This window comes from Talaromyces amestolkiae (assembly GCF_001896365.1).
Source record: "Talaromyces amestolkiae strain CIB chromosome Unknown scaffold13.1, whole genome shotgun sequence".
Lineage (NCBI taxonomy): Eukaryota > Fungi > Ascomycota > Eurotiomycetes > Eurotiales > Trichocomaceae > Talaromyces > Talaromyces amestolkiae.
This window is the reverse complement of record NW_024468049.1, coordinates 463196-480667: the sequence shown is the minus strand read 5'-3', so window position 1 is coordinate 480667 and position 17472 is coordinate 463196. Positions and strand designations below refer to the sequence as shown.

At 48.4% G+C, this 17472-nt stretch overlaps 10 protein-coding genes across 10 annotated transcripts; 5 read left to right on the top strand and 5 right to left on the bottom strand.

Annotated features, from left to right (window-relative positions):
• Nucleotides 1-157: 157 nt before the first annotated feature.
• BHQ10_006833 (uncharacterized protein) lies at nt 158-1178 on the top strand (the record flags this gene model as incomplete). Its single annotated transcript, XM_040879463.1, has 3 exons — nt 158-322; nt 378-667; nt 722-1178. 3 exons carry the CDS (start codon nt 158-160, stop codon nt 1176-1178), a joined length of 912 nt encoding a protein of 303 aa, XP_040735337.1.
• A 561-nt stretch (nt 1179-1739) lies between these two features.
• Nucleotides 1740-2378, top strand: BHQ10_006832 (uncharacterized protein; the record flags this gene model as incomplete). The annotated part of the gene is made up of 1 exon (XM_040879462.1): nt 1740-2378. The coding sequence occupies one exon, from the start codon at nt 1740-1742 to the stop codon at nt 2376-2378; it is 639 nt and encodes a 212-aa protein (XP_040735336.1).
• A 625-nt stretch (nt 2379-3003) lies between these two features.
• BHQ10_006831 (uncharacterized protein) lies at nt 3004-5177 on the top strand (the record flags this gene model as incomplete). Its single annotated transcript, XM_040879461.1, has 3 exons — nt 3004-3454; nt 3515-4765; nt 4822-5177. The coding sequence occupies 3 exons, from the start codon at nt 3004-3006 to the stop codon at nt 5175-5177; spliced, it is 2058 nt and encodes a 685-aa protein (XP_040735335.1).
• A 528-nt stretch (nt 5178-5705) lies between these two features.
• On the top strand, nt 5706-6884 carry BHQ10_006830 (uncharacterized protein; the record flags this gene model as incomplete). Its single annotated transcript, XM_040879460.1, has 2 exons — nt 5706-6185; nt 6243-6884. 2 exons carry the CDS (start codon nt 5706-5708, stop codon nt 6882-6884), a joined length of 1122 nt encoding a protein of 373 aa, XP_040735334.1.
• A 40-nt stretch (nt 6885-6924) lies between these two features.
• Nucleotides 6925-7898, bottom strand: BHQ10_006829 (uncharacterized protein; the record flags this gene model as incomplete). The annotated part of the gene is made up of 3 exons (XM_040879458.1): nt 6925-7558; nt 7610-7725; nt 7779-7898. 3 exons carry the CDS (start codon nt 7896-7898, stop codon nt 6925-6927), a joined length of 870 nt encoding a protein of 289 aa, XP_040735333.1.
• Nucleotides 7899-8774: 876 nt separating this feature from the next.
• On the bottom strand, nt 8775-9764 carry BHQ10_006828 (uncharacterized protein; the record flags this gene model as incomplete). Its single annotated transcript, XM_040879457.1, has 1 exon — nt 8775-9764. One exon carries the CDS (start codon nt 9762-9764, stop codon nt 8775-8777), a length of 990 nt encoding a protein of 329 aa, XP_040735332.1.
• A 403-nt stretch (nt 9765-10167) lies between these two features.
• BHQ10_006827 (uncharacterized protein) lies at nt 10168-11704 on the bottom strand (the record flags this gene model as incomplete). The annotated part of the gene is made up of 2 exons (XM_040879456.1): nt 10168-11169; nt 11216-11704. The coding sequence occupies 2 exons, from the start codon at nt 11702-11704 to the stop codon at nt 10168-10170; spliced, it is 1491 nt and encodes a 496-aa protein (XP_040735331.1).
• A 493-nt stretch (nt 11705-12197) lies between these two features.
• On the top strand, nt 12198-12521 carry BHQ10_006826 (uncharacterized protein; the record flags this gene model as incomplete). Its single annotated transcript, XM_040879455.1, has 2 exons — nt 12198-12295; nt 12353-12521. 2 exons carry the CDS (start codon nt 12198-12200, stop codon nt 12519-12521), a joined length of 267 nt encoding a protein of 88 aa, XP_040735330.1.
• A 416-nt stretch (nt 12522-12937) lies between these two features.
• BHQ10_006825 (uncharacterized protein) lies at nt 12938-14494 on the bottom strand (the record flags this gene model as incomplete). The annotated part of the gene is made up of 1 exon (XM_040879454.1): nt 12938-14494. One exon carries the CDS (start codon nt 14492-14494, stop codon nt 12938-12940), a length of 1557 nt encoding a protein of 518 aa, XP_040735329.1.
• A 437-nt stretch (nt 14495-14931) lies between these two features.
• Nucleotides 14932-16941, bottom strand: BHQ10_006824 (uncharacterized protein; the record flags this gene model as incomplete). Its single annotated transcript, XM_040879453.1, has 6 exons — nt 14932-15261; nt 15310-15632; nt 15680-15842; nt 15896-16159; nt 16228-16608; nt 16666-16941. The coding sequence occupies 6 exons, from the start codon at nt 16939-16941 to the stop codon at nt 14932-14934; spliced, it is 1737 nt and encodes a 578-aa protein (XP_040735328.1).
• Between the last annotated feature and the right edge of the window lie 531 nt (nt 16942-17472).

Here is a 17472-nt window from a genome sequence, read left to right as displayed (position 1 = left end):
GCGGGCAGAAAGAGCGCATACGCAACAACCGCAACTCGTCATAGTCAAGTGATTGAAGCAGAGAACTGTTCTCTCCGATCACCCAACCTACTTAGGGCCACGGCCGGGCCCTGTCTTTCTTTCCATCGTTTCTACCTGAAACGCCACTACAGTCAAGATGCCTTTTCCTAATTTACGGATGCCAGCGACAAGTCCTGCCAGGATCAAAAACTTAATACACGGTTTCCAAGCGGTTCTCATTTTCCTGGCATGGGTCCTTACAATTGCTGTCTTTACGAAAAGCGGCGGTATTGATGGCCGGTCTGGCTGGTTCTTTGGTGTTGTAAGTCATCAATCCGAAGAAGACCATTTCGCTCCATGTACTGATTTCTGTTTAGTGCTGGCTCTCCATCCCCGCTCTTATCTATCTTGTCGCCGTGCCGACTTTCCCCCGTGCTCGCAGATTCGGCAATGTCTACGCATTCGCTACGGTCGATGCTTTGATGATCATCCTATGGTTCAGTGGTTGGGTTGCTGTCGCCTCTTATGTCGCTGAGGGCAAGAGTAAAGGTCAAGACGAGCAGAAGGATTCCAAGGATAAAAAGTCTGGCTGCGATGCGTTTGCGTATGGAAGTGCGTCCAAGTGTAGTGTCAGTACTGCTACGGTTATTTTTGGTGTCGTTATTTTGTAAGATCATCCCACTTCATGGTACGCGATGCAAAAGCTAACATAAACGGATAGCCTGCTATTCATTTCTACGGCATACTTCTCCTTCCGCAATGTGGCCTACTTCCGCCGCACAGGTACCATGCCTGACGCCGTGTCCGACCCAACCTTCGATGCCCAAACCAAGGCCGCTTTCTCCTCCAACCCCGCACACGAATTCGAAGAAGAGGACGAATTTCGACTTGGCCGCGGCGGTGGTGCCGGTGGTTCCGGTGGTGAAGGCCCCTCTCACTATGGCCAGGACCGCGACGAAGATTATGCTTTGCTTCAACAGAGTGAAGCCGATGAACTGGGTGGATCGCATCATGGTGGTGTTTCAGGCGCATACGACCCTACCTCGACGCATGGAGGTTCTGTGATGCACGACTACGACACCAGTTACAACAGCGGCGGCTATACCTCGCGATTTGAAGAAAATACAGAGGGGTATAGGGATACCAGCTATCACTCCGCCACTGAATACAGCCGATAACCCTTTCGCTAGGGGAATTATTTACGAAGGCACGCCATTTTCCTGTCTCAATATTTTCATTCGAGTCATGGAATGCTTCATACTCGTTTCTGTTGGATGTTTCTTGCATAATTTGTGTTTGGGATTTTTGTATTGTGTTTCATGACGGCGTCTAAATTACAGCATGTTTGTGAATATGTCTGGATTCTCCTGTTTCAATAGATATGCTTCAACTGGAAGAGTGCTATGTATTAGTATGTAAAAACAAGACTCTGAGTTAACGAGTATGACTTGAGGCCTGAGGCTGCGACATGTGATTTGGATTCTGCCACCGCCTTTTCTCCGCGGACTGTCGATCAATTGAGGACAGCTAAGTTAGTCCTCAATTTCAATACAACATCATTCAAACTTTGCAAACGTTGCACAGCTCATATCACACCTTCGAATACTCCAAAATAACATTTAATCATATAAATACTCTACACAGTACTCCCTGCATCACTTGCGAACTCACAAATACCCGGTAAGCAGGTCATTCTGATCTCGAATTATGCACTGCATACTAATTTCTATTCAGTCAACATGACATCCGCCGACATAGACAGCTACACCCAATACGGCCTCTACCTCGACCCAACAACCAAAAGCATCTCCCTCCCCAACACCGAAGGACAGACCCCTTCCCAAATTGAAACCATCAATGCCGAACTCCAACAACTAAACATCCTACATCGCGCCTTGATCGGCCTCGATTCACCGAACGTCCCACCACCACCTCTGCCTATCAACCCCAAACGCAGCGCACAGATCACCAAGCTCCGCGACACCGCGAACACGGCGTTCCGCAAATCAAACTATGCGGAGGCAATCAAATTGTACGGCTACGCGATCGATATGGCCTATAGTCGACCGGCGTGGGAACCCGTGAATCTCGTCCGCGACGAATTGTCGGGTCTCTATGCGAATCGCGCGCAGGCATACATGTCTCAGCAGTCATGGGCGGAGGCCTGGATTGACTCGAAGTGTAGCGCGGAGTGTAAACCCGTGGGTAACGTGAAGGCATGGTGGAGAGGTGGAAAGTGTCTTGTTGAAATGGGACGGTACGATGAGGCTCGCGCTTGGGTTGAGCAGGCTTTGGGTCTTGAAGGGCCGGCTAGTGAGGGTGGGAAGGAGTTGGTTGCGCTGTTGGCGGATATAGAGGCTGGAAGCAAGAAGGTTTAATTATTAGCGTTACTCTGGTATATTGTATTCATCGCATCTTCCACTCGTCTGTTTTCTATGGTTATTATGAATGGGCGGTATATCATTAGGCGTTCGGAGTGAATAATTGAAATCATAAACATTATGAAGCTTTATCAAAAAATCGTCAAGACCTGACACATAAGATGACGGCGGCTTTGTACGATGTAGCGAGTTCGCAGCTAGTCCTCGCCACACGATTGGCGCATCTGCAATGCGATTGTCGACGCATCGCATCTTCAGTCTCGAAGTGTCAACTTGAAGCAAGTAGGGATCCGTTTCCGATTTCTGGAAGAGAATGCGATACACAACATAAGACTAACCCGGATTGGCAATGAAATCCAGGCCAATAATTTAGAGAATTGCAGTATCACAGCCAATCAGAGCTGTAGATCATTATCCACACGAGCTTATCGTTATCGGAGGTGCTCCGCCTGCCGTTTTGGGCCAGATTGGTTGAGGAGGGGAAAAGACACCGACTCGATAAGAGATGGCCAGAAAATGTTCGGTTGGAGCTATAAGATGTTCCTAATCCCCTGTCGTCAAGTCGTGTTTTCGTAAGCATATATTCTTCTATCATTCTACCTACACACCGCAGGTATACACAATGGTCGATCGCCTCAAACAATTGACCTTCCAGGTCAGCGCAACCGCGCCTCCTCCTCACCCCCTCGACCCTCTCACCACACTCGAAATCGACACAACAGTCGCCCTGATCCGCGAGAAATATGCTCCCATCAACTTCAATGCCGTCTCGCTATACGAGCCCCGCAAGGTAGAGATGTTGGCATGGCTACAGAACCCAGAGAAAGCTCCCCGACCAGCTCGATGCGCAGAGGTCGTCTGCATTGCGCCTCAAGGTAAAGTGTACGATGGCATTGTTGATCTCAATAAAAAAGAGATCGTGGACTGGAAACACACTCCTGGTGTTCAGCCGATTATCACCATGGAGGAGCTCCAGGAGGTTGAGCATGTTGTTCGCAAAGACCCGAAAGTGATTGAACAATGTGGTATTCTGGGTATTCCGCCGAATGAGATGGAGAAAGTCTACTGTGATCGTAAGTGCAGACATTCTTTGCAATTCAATTTCGGATAGTAGGCTAAGATAACGGCAACAGCATGGACGATCGGCTATGATGAACGATTCGGAAGCAATGTCCGTCTTCAACAGGCCTTGATGTACTACAGACCTCACGTCGATGACTCTCAATACGGCTACCCCCTTGACTTTTGTCCTATCTACAACGCCGAGACTAAGACCATTGTGCACATCGATATCCCTAAAGTGCGTCGGCCACTCAGCAAAGTAGCTCCCAACAACTATCACGTCAAGTCTGTGGAAGAGTCTGGCGGTTATCGCACAGATATCAAACCCATCAACATCACTCAGCCGGAAGGTGTTTCGTTCAATGTGAACGGACGAGTGATTGACTGGCAGAAATGGAATATCCACGTTGGCTTCAACTATCGCGAGGGTATTGTCCTGAACAACATTACCTTCAATGACAAGGGCACTGTTCGTCCTATCATGTACCGTCTGTCATTGGCAGAGATGGTTGTTCCATACGGTAACCCTGAACATCCCCATCAACGCAAGCACGCTTTCGACTTGGGCGAGTACGGTGGTGGTTACATGACCAACAGTCTGTCCTTGGGCTGCGATTGCAAGGGTGCCATCCACTACATGGACGCTGCATTTGTGAACAGAGCAGGTGCAAGCACTGTCATCAAGAACGCCATTTGCATACATGAGGAAGACGCAGGTATCCTGTTCAAGCATACCGATTTCCGTGACGATTCCACCATCGTCACTCGTGGCCGCAAGCTTATCATCTCGCACATTTTTACTGCCGCCAACTACGAGTACTGCATTTACTGGGTCTTCCACCAAGACGGCACCATCCAGCTGGATATCAAGCTTACTGGAATCCTCAACACATATTCCATCAACCCCGGTGAAGATACCCACGGTTGGGGAACTGAAGTCTACCCTGGCGTCAACGCCCACAACCACCAGCATCTCTTCTGTCTGCGTGTTGACCCGCAGATCGATGGACAGGACAACACCATCTTCCAAGTTGACGCCGTTCAAGGTCCGGGAGAAGTCGGCAGTGCCGAGAACAAGTACGGCAACGCCTTTTATGCTAAGAAGACCAAGTTCACGACCCCCAAAGAGGCAATGTCGGATTACAACGGAGCTACTAGCCGAACATGGGAGATTGCCAACACCAACAAATTGAACCCATACAGCAAGAAGCCAGTTAGCTACAAACTGGTTAGTCGTGAAGTTCCGCCTCTACTTCCCAAGGCCGGTGGGTTGGTCTGGAAGCGTGCTGGGTTCGCCCGTCATGCAGTCCACGTTACAAAGTGTAAGCCATTATTTCGTATAGAGATGACATCTGGAATATATACTAACATTCGATAGACGAGGACGACCAAATCCACCCAGCCGGCCGCCACGTCCCTCAAACCTCAGGCGAACCATCCATGGGCCTGCCCCTGTGGATCGAACAAGCGGGCGACAGCTGCTCCATCGACAACACCGACGTCGTGCTCTGGCACACATTCGGCATCACTCACTTTCCCTCACCAGAAGACTTCCCCGTCATGCCTGCTGAGCCGATGACATTGTTGCTGCGACCAAGGAACTTTTTCGATCGTAACCCTGTCCTTGACGTACCGCCTAGCTATGCTCGTACGCCATCACAGGTTGCGGCTGGTGCGTCGGGGKGTGGTTGTAATTCTAAGCCCAAGGGGGATGGAAGCAGTGTTTTGGTTTGATATCTCATGGTCTCATTGAGGGCTGGCGTTTTCTTGCTTCATGTACATAGCGTTTTTTCAGCATTTCTAACAATATGAATAATTCACCTACTCAAGGAATGTGCCCGAAAACCCCGGACTTTCCTTCTCAGAGACAGATGCTACCCAATGCCAAGCTCTAGACCCAGACATGTCTTAATTCGTAGTTTTATACTACGTCTTCTATCGTCTGACTAGACACGATTCCCGAGCTGAATTGAGAAACAATGATGATATGACGGTCAGGCAATCAGTACGGTGGATATGTATTCAGTGTCAGCCAACCAGACTCCACATGTTTTGATGAATCAGGACTAGCGGATAGCCTCTCTGCGGGGCAAGAGCGTTTCGGGAGTCGGGACTGAAATTATACCCCGTCTAGGACTAGCGGTTGCCAGATGTTTTAGGGCTAAATTGCACATACTACGTATATAAAGATTCAGACGAGAGCTCCTGAATTTGAAAATTCAAGATTACTTTCCTTCATTTCAGAATCACAGCTTAGTCACTATGGGAATCGAAGACGCACTCCCCCGAAAGCTTCGCCAGAAGCTCAGAGAAGACCTTCTAGCCGCCAACGACGAGTTTGTGCACGCCATTCCCAAAGTCGAGCTTCATGTGCATATTGAAGGTACTTTAACCCCCGAGCTGCGATGGGAGATTTCTCAAAGGAATGGTCTCAAAGTAAGGTTCGGCAATGGTCCCGAGCTACACAGTTTGGAGGAACTGAGATACGCCATGAACAGCGCGGAACCTAAAACGGAAGATGAGGAGCGCGAGTTCTTCTTTGCGTCATATTATGGAGCATTTGATACGTTGAAGACCAAGCAGGATTATTTTGATTTGGCAATGAACTACTTTGAGCACGTTGCGGCTATGAATGTGCGGTACTGCGAGGTATTTTTTGATCCGCAGGGTCATACGAGCCGGGGTATTCCCTGGGATGTTATGATGGGAGGGTTCAAAGAGGCTCAGATCAAAGCCGAGAGTGTACTCAACGTAAAACTCTCTCCCTCTCCTTTTGGTAGAAAACTCACAATTGATTAGGTTCGTTCCGCATGGATCATGTGTCTTCTACGTGATCTGCCCCCTGAGGACGCAATGGATCATTACATGGCGGCATTGCCATATCGCGACATGATTGCCGGCATCGGGCTTGATTCAAACGAATACCAGCGCCCTCCCTTATTATTCCAAGAGGTATTCTCACTGGCCCGCCAGGAAGGCTTCCGGATCACGATGCATTGCGACGTGGGACAAGATAACACCCATGAGCACATTCGACAAGTTGTTTCTGAGATGGGCGGAAACGGCGCGGATCGAATCGATCATGGCCTCAACGCAGCCGATAGATCAGATCTGGTGGACCTTATTCTAAAGCGCGACATAGGCATGACCATCTGCCCGTGGGCTTACATGCGATATCAGACTTACAGCGAGCTCGGTCCGAAAATGCGACTTCTTTTCGATGCGGGAATCAGAATCACTATCAACAGTGATGATCCGGCTTTTATGGACGATGCTTGGATTCTGCACAATCTGTTGCTCACAAAACACTTTGGATTTGCTGATAGGGAAATCGTAACGTTGGCCCGAAACGCGGTCAAAGTTTCCTGGGCAGCGCAGTCGACCAAGGACGACATTTTGCAGGAGATCGATGCGGTCTATAGACGCTTTTATCCAAGTTGAAGCAATTTCAGTCGCGTTGTATACAATCTTACTTCTCCCACTAGAACAGAAGCGTCTGCTTTTCAAGATCTTGCTTGTCGCCGGTTTGCCAAAACTGATCTAACACATCAATTGCAAGCTTTGGATTCCAACATCCAAGCGTCTTGAACTGGCTTKTGAATTCCTTTCGTAGCCATTGCCTCCTTTCATGAGAATCCTGATGTAGGCATAAACCTGCTTGAAACAAGGGCCATGATGTCGAGAACTTCCGATTTATCCCTGAAGATAGTTTTTCAGCCCTCCAAAAGACATTGTCCAGTAAACCCGAAGTATCGAATATCTCGTCTGATAGTTGGAACAAACGGATCAGGTAGAGTAAGATCCCGTATCTCCAGATCTCAACCATATCTTGTCGTTGATCTGACAGGATACCAGATTCATTCCATGTCCTTACAGCATTACCAAGGACAACAGCTTTCTGCAAAGCTACATCGGATGGGATTCGTGAAGAGATATGCAGCTTGTGCAGCACAGTAATATCTGCGATGTATTCAAATAAATCGATAGGGCAGTCAAAAACGTCGAATCCCCATTTGCGACCCGCTGGTGTCTTGAATTTGTTCAAGGCGGCTTGGACATGTTCGGGCTTCAGGTGCGGCATTCGAGATGATGTTGTGGCACCCATGATATCCAACCTAGCGAATGTTAGTTAATTGGTTGATATAAGCTGTGGAGAAATACGTTACCATGCAAGACGTTGTTGAAAAAAGCCTCGATCAGTTCCATCAGAACCGTGTTGCTTCACGATATCACTTGCTGCTTTCAAATGGGTGCCAAATTCCAGGCAATCCCCAGAACAAAGCTGTTGCATTAGTTAGAAACATGGAGTTAACAGGATATGATGCCTGAACATACATCAAGCTGGGCGAGTAATATCATACAGGCGATAAGAGAAACGTCTGTCTCCCGAGCGTCGTCTCTCAATTGCTGTCTGAGCGCCTGCGTGGCCTCCAGCCGTAAATGGAGACTTTGCATTCTCAACCTCTTGTCTTGGAGTTTGTTGCCTATATGGCAAGATGCGGTCGCGGCCACAGCATAGCGAATACAAGGAACGTTCCTGGCCATTGGTAGTATATGGTGTGTGTAGGGGGTTTCTGCAAGTCCATGACCCAAATAGAAGGCTGTACTAATGTCGCTTTCGTCTATAAGCCATGAGCTATGGTTTATTATCTCACAATACAAAACGGTTCTTACAGCACTTGATGAAGACCTGGAGACCATCGGGAGGAAGTAAGGGGGCAGGCATTCTCCATGTAGCTCGATGTAGTGTCACATCGCTGCTTGAAGAGCCATACTGGCGTGCATGATACTGTCCCTCCAGTAGCTTAGCTTGCTGTTCTCGCGAGACGGGACCATCATATTTTCGTACTATTGTTTTTCCCCCGGCTGCCAGGCCGACCCAACGTAGAGGATAACCCTCGCATTCTACACCGCGCCCATGGCAGCTCATACACCTAGGCAGGGTTCGATCGCACTTTCGTCCTCTTCGACGACACGTCTTGCAGGCAATACCGGATTTGTGAGAAGCCATTACCTGTAGGAGGTAATTCTTTGTGGCATGAATGATGAAATTATGAGCTGGGGTGATGGACGTAGAGGAAGTTAGTAAACCACGGCTATAGCGCGTATAACGAGCTGGGTCTGCCCCATCTATGAATGTGGACCAATAGAAAGATCCTAAATCAATGATTTGTAGAGATATTTGATAGCAAATTTTGAAGCTATGTAGACCCTATTATAATAAAATAGACTCTTTTTTAGGAATCTACCGTATATAACAAATCAGCATTGAACCTTTTGAATTGGTTCGTTCGTTATTTTTGCTCGATTGCATACCGCAGATGCCATCTTTCACAAATCTCCCTGAACATTCTCTAAGACCCATTTCACCTCCTGAACAATAACATCTGGCTCTGTCAACTGCACATTATGCCCACTCTTCTCAGCCTTTACCCACCTCGACCTCCTGGACAATCCCAACAGCCCCTTCTGCCACTTCTCATCCAATGCATCATAAGTCTCAATCATGTCCGCAAATTGCTTCCTCTCTTCCTCATTCCCATTCCCAGCTTTCGTGCCGGCTTCTAGCATCAACTCAAAGTCTCTGTAGGTGCAGCCCTTGATAACACTCACCGGACAGATCCCAAGCAGCGGGGGATCCTTCAGATCAAATTGTCTCTTCGCGGCAAGCACAGCTCCACTAGTGATATACCCTCTAGCCTCAGCGGTAGCAGTCCTCGTGTGCTTCTCAGCATACTCCTTGTTCTGGCTCAACAACATCTCCCAGTCATGCGGTAGAAATCTGTGTGCTTGACTAATCCCTACAACATCCCAAACATTCAGCCCCTCAGTCACAGCGTCAATGTACGGCGCCGGCCACGGTCCTTCGATAGTGTTCAACTCCTGGTTTGCATCCACAAAGACCATTCCATGAACATCATCCCGTCGCAAGTGGACAAACTCCCGTGCGATAATTCCGCCGTAAGAATGACAAATTAGTACAAACGGGCCTGTCAAATCAGCCGCGTGGAGGAGATCGTTGAGTTCGGCTGCTATATCCACTGCAGTAATGGCTTCAGTGTTAGGGTCAATCTCGGAGCTGAGTCCGTAGCCACTCCGATCGTAGAGTAAGGTTCGCGCGAATTGTGTGATTGTACGGTTCAAGACGATCCATTCTAAGGCGTGAGACGCAAGGCCGGGGATGATTATTATGAGGGGTGTGTTTGGTTGTGTTCTGATAGGGCCGGATGTGCTCAGGTAAAGAGCGTGATTTGGGCGGAGAGAAAAGAGGCCTGCTTTGGAGGGTTCATGTTCCCATGGATTTGTATGGTTGATTAACATTTTGTAAATGGTTTTTTACTTTCGCATTGACGAAGTATGCCTAGGTAGAGATGATTTCGATGAAAATGTTACATGTAAGTCAAGCTTGTGAGGCTAATGCGATGCCCGACAGATAAGGCGTGACCACTAAAGTCCTAATAAAAGGCCACATCATGACACCAACACCATAATCCAGTGAGATAGAAACCATTTTCTAAGTAAGATGAGTATAAAGACAAAGAGCAAGAATGAGAAGATGTACATAAACCAGCCAACCTATTTGGTACGTGATAAACACCCTACATACCCCATGTCATAAAATAACAGAAACCTATACCAGCAGAAAAAGCAAGAAAAGAAAATGTCATGCATTTAGAAATCTGTAATCAATCACTCCAAATCTTTATGAGAAACGAGACTATGATCATGATTTCCCCATCTGAAACGCCCCAAAAACTCCGCCTCCTCCACCGGGAGTCAAAGCTCCTGCTCCAATATGTGATGGTGTTTGAGCACTACCGCCCGCATTCGTGTTTGCGTTGTTGGGTGTACTGGGTGTCCCTGTAGCGGAGTAGATGGTAGCGCCGTTGAGATTAGGTGTTTGTTGTGCGTAGTAGGTGGTCATGGCGGGKAGTTGACCGTTAAGTCCCCAAACCTGGCCCGAGKATTTGGATTCGTCTATCGTGCCATTAAACACGATTTGTCGCATTTTCCAATATATCTCGCCCGTGACGAGAGAATCTGACCCAGCTTGATGGGCAATACCCACTCGCTTGACGCCAAGCTCGTCAGCAATGTCCTGTAGACCAGATTTCTGGCCTAGATTATTGATCACTTGAAGTGCTGCAGGAGTTAAGGGAGAGTCATTGGCGGTCTGGTTTCGGCCAGCGTGTTTCATGAGATATTTAATGTCGTAGAGAGAAGGGAAGAAAATCCTCAGCAACTTGTGGAACTCCTCTTCGTCTTCTGGAAGAGGTTTGCAAAGCATTATCTTCATCAGGTAGCCAAAATCGTAACCAGAGTGGAACGAAATCCAGTGAACGTCGTCTAAGAGAACCAGCCCAGAACTCATTAGAAGCGCACCAAACTCAATCGGGTCGATCCCATTCTTTTCGTGCATGGAGAAATCGATACCCGCTTTTGCCAGCATGCTCGTCGAGTCTTGGGCGTACATGTCGTCTTCTAACGAAAATCGAAAGTTGAACTGCCAGGTACATGGTGCTGGTCCGTAGTTACCGCCGTAGCCCTGGCCGTTGGCTTCTGTTGGTGTTGCAGGCGGCAGTTCACCTTCTGCGGAGAATAACGTAATACCGAGTTGAATCATTTTGAGAAGATCGACGTTACAGCGCAAGGTTTGATAATGGTAGTCTGCTTTTGTTGTGAAGGCGCCCATCGGTCGAGCAACGATACCGGGAAATTCAGTATCCTGAAATTGTCAGACAGATCTCCTCAAAGTGCGTGATTAAACATACCATGCTGATATATGGATATCGCTCCACCAGCCGTCTTAGCACTGCCATTTCTTGTGCCAGATTATGTTTCCACACGTCGCGAATGCGAGTCTTTATCGGGTTGGCTTTGCCTTCCAAAACTAACCTTCCATCCTGAGCCTGGTGAAGTGCCTGCTGCTGCATTTGCGCGCCTCGAACAAAGCCCATCTGTGCTGCATGACTGGCGAGCCCCGTCCCATTAGCAGCATCAGCACCGAAAGCACCAAGACCATTTGTGCTACCGAGTCCGAACGGGTTGGCAGTCGAACTGGAAGCCACAGAGCTGAAACCAGGGTGACCACCTAACGAAGGAGGCGGGAGTGCGGCGTTGACGGATTGTGTATGGGCGGCATGATGTTGTGATTGTGATTGCTGTTGTGTCTGTTGTTGCTGTAGTTGGTGAGCTTGTTGAAGATGGCCAAAGGGCGTGTTCAAGGCCGAGGGCCCGTATCTGCCCACAGGCGGTGGCATTCTACTACCGACAGATCAGTCTTGTGTAGCGGGATGAATTGGCGAATGAATTGGTCATGAATGAAGACGACGGAGCGTCGATGTGGGCGGTAGATCGATCGATCGCAGTTCTGTACCGGTTGTTGCAATTTTAGCAGATTGACTTGTTGGATTCGCGAGCGGACCAGTTCCAAAGCGGGTTGTAAATCAAGACGACCAACAAAGCAATATCTAATACAAGGTGAAGCTTTCGGAGTCTGATCTGGCGTCGGCCGCCCGCAAGCCCAAAAGCGTCTTTACCCAATCCGGATTAGCGCTCATAGTCACATGACCAATCTTCAACTTACGAAATCCCGTGCTTTCAACGTCAAACTATCAACACCAGCTCTATTGAACGCTCAAATCGATACACTCAGCTCCGGGACAGCTGAGAAGGGCCAATAAATCCCTGAAGTTAAACAAATACCTGCAATTGGTCCATACAACCCGACCGACGATCTCGCAATTCTTCATCATGTCTTCACGACACCCCACCGGTTTCGATTTCAAGGAGTTCAAGGCTGCGGCGCATCCCCGATCTGTATGGGCAAAGAAGGATCCATGGGCTCGACAGTACGATTTCTCTACTGGATACCAAAAATATGTTGGTTATGGTGCTAATTGAACTAGTGAGGCATGGCGGTACACAGGTCCCTTCTCCCGCTGGAATCGGTTCAAGGGCTTGTTCCCCGGTCTTGGAACGGCTACCGTCCTTTTTGCCGGTTATCTTGCATACGAACAAGTGTTTTTGTCGAAAGATCACGAACACGGACATGGACACGAAGAGTCCCACCATTAATTTTCGCTTACGTTCCGTGAAAGATTGATCGAAGCTATCTGAACAACACAAAACGCCTTGGGAAGGTGGTAGCCAGCGAGACAGAAATTCCCAGCGTTCACATGCTGATCGGGGCGCCTGTGGAACATGGTCTCATTATGATGACGGAGAAGGATGGTGTTGCAGACGATGAGTCGACTTCAATTGTCAGAAAATGCGATGTTTCCTAGATCATCTGTAGATATGGCGCTCCGGGTATCATTCTCTTTTCCTTTCATTGCTGTATGTACATATTGTGATATCTATGTTTTTGTTTGTCCAACCAGAAGATCGTAGAGACTTCTACTCATTACCCCCATAGAACCATTGACGGTGATAGACATTATTTACAAAATGTATTTGTCTGCATATCGGCACTTTTAACTCATGATCGCCGTCTATTCTTCATAAACAAGCACGACACCGTCATCACCTGCAGTGACAACCCGCTTCCCTCCAGCATGTCCCTGCACAAACCCAAGTATACCACCAGATTGTTCCCCACCTTCAGTCTCGACCAATCCCAAATGACCTCTCCATTCCTGAAGCAAACCCTGTCCTGCCGCTGCAGTGCCGCCTCGAGCATCCCATCGTCGCACAACGCCATCCAAACCAGCAGAGGTAAGAACCCACGGTCGTCCTTGACCTGCAGCATTTGTAGCCGGTCCTGGTAGGCCAGGACGGGTCAAAGGGGTACCAGCTTGAGAAGGTTGCTGCAGGAATTCGACTTTGACTACTGTAGCACCTTCATGAGCATCACGGATATGTCTTCGTACTGCAAATCGATGCGCGACATCGAATAGGCAGATTGATCCGTCGACAGAGCCAGAAGCGAGCATTGTCAGAGGCAGAGAAGAGAACGATAAGCTTTCAACGCTATCAGACTGTGCTTGCAAAGAGGCAAGAAGGGCGCCAGCGCCCGTTGCTTGTGCGCCACCTGCAGGTGCTGCTTTACCTTTCGACTTCGCAGCAGGCGCTGACAAACGAGGCAAACCGACCACCTTGATATGACCCTCGGCACCACCGACAGCAGCAATGGCACCCGAAGGGGATATGGCAATGGAGTATAGACCACCTTCAACAGCGAATCGCTGATCTTCTGCCGTATGTCCCACAACTGCGGTTGTGCCCGCAGAGTAAGCATATCCCGCAGCAGCAGCTTGCCCGAAAACATCATTCACATAGAAACTGCCATCCTCCGAAACAGTCGCCAAAAGCTTTCCGTCAGGAGTCCATGCACCCGCCGTACAAGCCATGGTATGCTGAAAGAAGGTCTGAACAATCGAAATAGGCTGAGCGGCATCCGTATGATCAATTTTGAACACCCAAGCACTACCATCATTACCGCCAATCGCAACAATATTGTGACCATCTTCCTGACCCTCCTGAGCCGGAGCTACAGCCAGCCAATTGATCTCTTCAACTTCCTGTGCCTCGGCGACAAACTCCCACATCATCCCCGTCTTTTGTGCCGTCGTATCTCTGTATACGCGCAATCGTCCATCGAGMCCAGCCGTAAGCGCATATTCACCCCTGGGACTCGTAAACGCTACCGCATTCACGGAATCTTTATGTCCCTCCAACTTCTTAATCGGCTCCAAGGATTTCCGCTCCGTCTTCGGTTGCGGATTCGACTCGTAGCTTTGTGGAAGTAACGGCCGCTCATCCGTGGGAGTCGTATCGACTATGTAACCTGTATCGTCACCAGAACCCGTAATTACTATTGATTGATGGACAGGGTGTTGCGCAATGCAAAACACAGAGTCTGTGTGGTAATCGAAATGCGCGACGGAATCGTTTTGGAGTGTGATTTCTTCTTGCATTGCGTGGTCTTCATTGTCGTCGTCCGAGTCCATTGGGTGGTCCTCGTCGCCTTCGACGATTTCTTCGGCGTCCGCCTCGTCGAGGTAGATGTCCTCTTCATTCTCATTTTCGTTGTAAGTATTTGACGACATTTTGGCGCTTCACGAAATGAAATTATAGGAGATGGTTATTGAGATAGAGAAGGGAGAAAAAAAAATAAATGACAGTAACGGTGGGGTAGTCCACCCAGCGAAGTTTTATATTGTCGATATGACTGTTGATGCTTCCGACTTCAATTTCGAACTGTTTAGAAACAGTACCAATGGTCACCAGATTTGTAATCTGCAAAAGAGAAGTTTTCGTGGCAACGATATCAGCGTTGTTACGTGAATTATTAATGCTCTTCTTGCCCCTCGAAGCTTGGAAATTTCGTTATCTCCGCCGCAGCCAATGAAAACTGAGTTACAGGTCTCCACTCTATAAGAATCGCAGATTTTCCTAAAACAGTAAAAAATCATAGCTCGTTTGTGAGATCAGGGAAACATTGAGAGCTGGAATCTAGGTACAGGATTATATAGACAAAATATATTCAAAGCTTGCTGCCAGCCCTCTTTCTTGCCTCCCTCTCCTGATCCCTCAGCAACCGTCGCAAGATCTTACCACTAGGGCTCTTGGGGATGATGTCCAAGAATTCCACACCTCCCTTCAACCATTTGTGTCGCGCTTTGTGATCTTCTACATGCTTCTTGATTGCTGTTATAGTGAGAGCATCATCTTGTGTTGCTAGCGGCGACTTCACGACAAACGCTTTGGGCACTTCGCCAGCGGCCTCATCAGGAATTCCGATCACAGCGCAGTCCGCGACAAGTTCGTGTTCGAGGATGTGAGCTTCGAGTTCAGCAGGTGCAACTTGGTTTCCCTACAGCTTGTCAGCCATGATCACTTCAGATCTTTCGTATACAAATACCTTGACTTTGATGAGTTCCTTGATTCGGTCCACGATGAACATGTGTTCTGTTCCTTGAGGACCGGTGCGCATCACAGCCTCATCTCCAGTGAACATCCAACCATCCCGGAAAGTCTCCTTTGTGGCCTTTTCATTGTTCAAATATCCTAGCACAACACTTGGTGATCGGACTGCGAGTTCGCCTGGGGTATCGTATTCAATAATTTCCTTGCCATCTGGGGTGACTATCCTTGCCTCAACACCTGGCAGAAAATTTCCACTGGAGCCAAACCAGATGTCCGTAGCCGTTGTACCAGACACGACAGTGGCAGTTTCGGTCAGACCTTGTTCGCGTCAGCTGATAACTAGTATAGATCAAGGTGCATCATACCGTATCCCTGCCTAATTGCCCAGTCAGGGAATACCCCTTGCAGTTCTTTGGCAGTTTCAGCTCCGAGAGGCGCGGCTCCAGAGAAAATGGAAGTCACACTTGACATGTCGTATTTCTTCATCAAGTCCTTATTGCGCAACATTGTGATGATGATTGGAGGAACCTGTTTTTAAGTGTTAGCCATCGATCTCTTATGAACGAGAAAATTGTTTCTACCAAGAAAAGAGTATTGATGTGAAATCTCTGGATAGAATCCAAAAAGGTCATGATATCGAACTTTGGAAGGACAATGAGGGCATCACCCCTGAAGGGTACAGCATGGCACATGTAAACTAATGCATAGATGTGACTCTGAGGAAGAAGGCACAGTGAGGATTCGGTATTGGGCTTGTCTGTACTCTTTGGGCGAAACGTTTCCTCGAAGGTGCAAATTTGGATGGAATTAGCGATGACATTACGATGTGATATCATCACCCCTTTCTGAATATTTGTTAGCTCTTGATCCCGCTGATACGTATTCTTCTAGGATGCCGTATGAGGTGACTTACCGGGAGGCCTGATGTTCCACTCGAGTAGCACACAAATGCAGTCGTCCGCGCTCCGTGCCCAGGTCCCCATTGTAACTTTTCGACCTTCGGTAAAGATTTGCCTGTCGCGATAAGATGTTCTAAGGTTTTGAACTGCGAAGGCGCTTTTGCGTTGCCTACAAATTCCAAAGGCAGATCGACAATATACACGCGGTTCGGAGGAATGCCAGCTTTTTGTGCAGCTGTCAATGCTGTCTCTAGAAGTGGAGCGCAGGTGAACAAAGAAGTAGCCTTGGAGTCTTTCAGTTGATAGGTCAATTCGGCGGCCGAGTACGCAGCATTGGCTGGAGTAACTACACCACCGAGTCGATGGAGAGCCCAGTACAGAGATAGATTATCAATCTATCATTGGCATGTCAGTGTAAACGCCAGTGACTAGAAAGAAACTCAAATTCCTACAGTGTTTACAAGAAAACATGCAGCGACCTTGTCCCACTCTGACCCGCGGTTAGGATGCCAATTGAACTCTTGGGCAAGAGCACGCGCGAGATAGTCGACTCGGTCCCTTACTTCCAGCCATGAGTATGATTTCCCACTGAGACCACAGGTAAAGGGATTCTGTGAGTTGCTGAAGGCAGACCTTCCATGCTGCTCGTCCAGCATGAAATCGCAGATTGCGACGTCATCTGGGATCAGGGGCAGCGGCGGGAAGCTGCGAGGCGGGAAGAAAACCATTTCTACTCGAAGAGTGGCAGACTAACAACGAAGTTGAATTGAAAAGGAAATCTAAAACACAGCAGCTTTCATCTTAAGTCGACAAGTTCTTTGTTTAATGAGCCGGAAGAGCTTCGGTTATTGCAAGCCAATCAGCTACGAGCGATTGTGCGGAGTATACACAGTGAAAGAAATGCGGGGGAAGCGGCTTTGTTTCCGCCCGCCCCAGCCCAATCAGAGCGACCCCTTTTCGGAGGAATTCCTCTTTTGTACTTGCCGAACTTGATACAACTCTGTAGAACGAATGCATGTGTTCGGTCTTTCGTCCGATTACTACAAGGATGGCGACTGGACGGTATGGAGTAAAGTCATCAAAGATGCAGAAAATATGTAAGGCAACCCTCGAGGCAATTCATGCAGGTGAGGGAACGAGAAGTCTTGTGTCTTTGTGGACACGCCTCCCTAATCGACACTCTGAGAGAAAGAGATAGAGGGCGGACAGGGAAAGAGCGACTGACAATAACTGCACCCTTCGTGCCTTCCCTCTGTGCA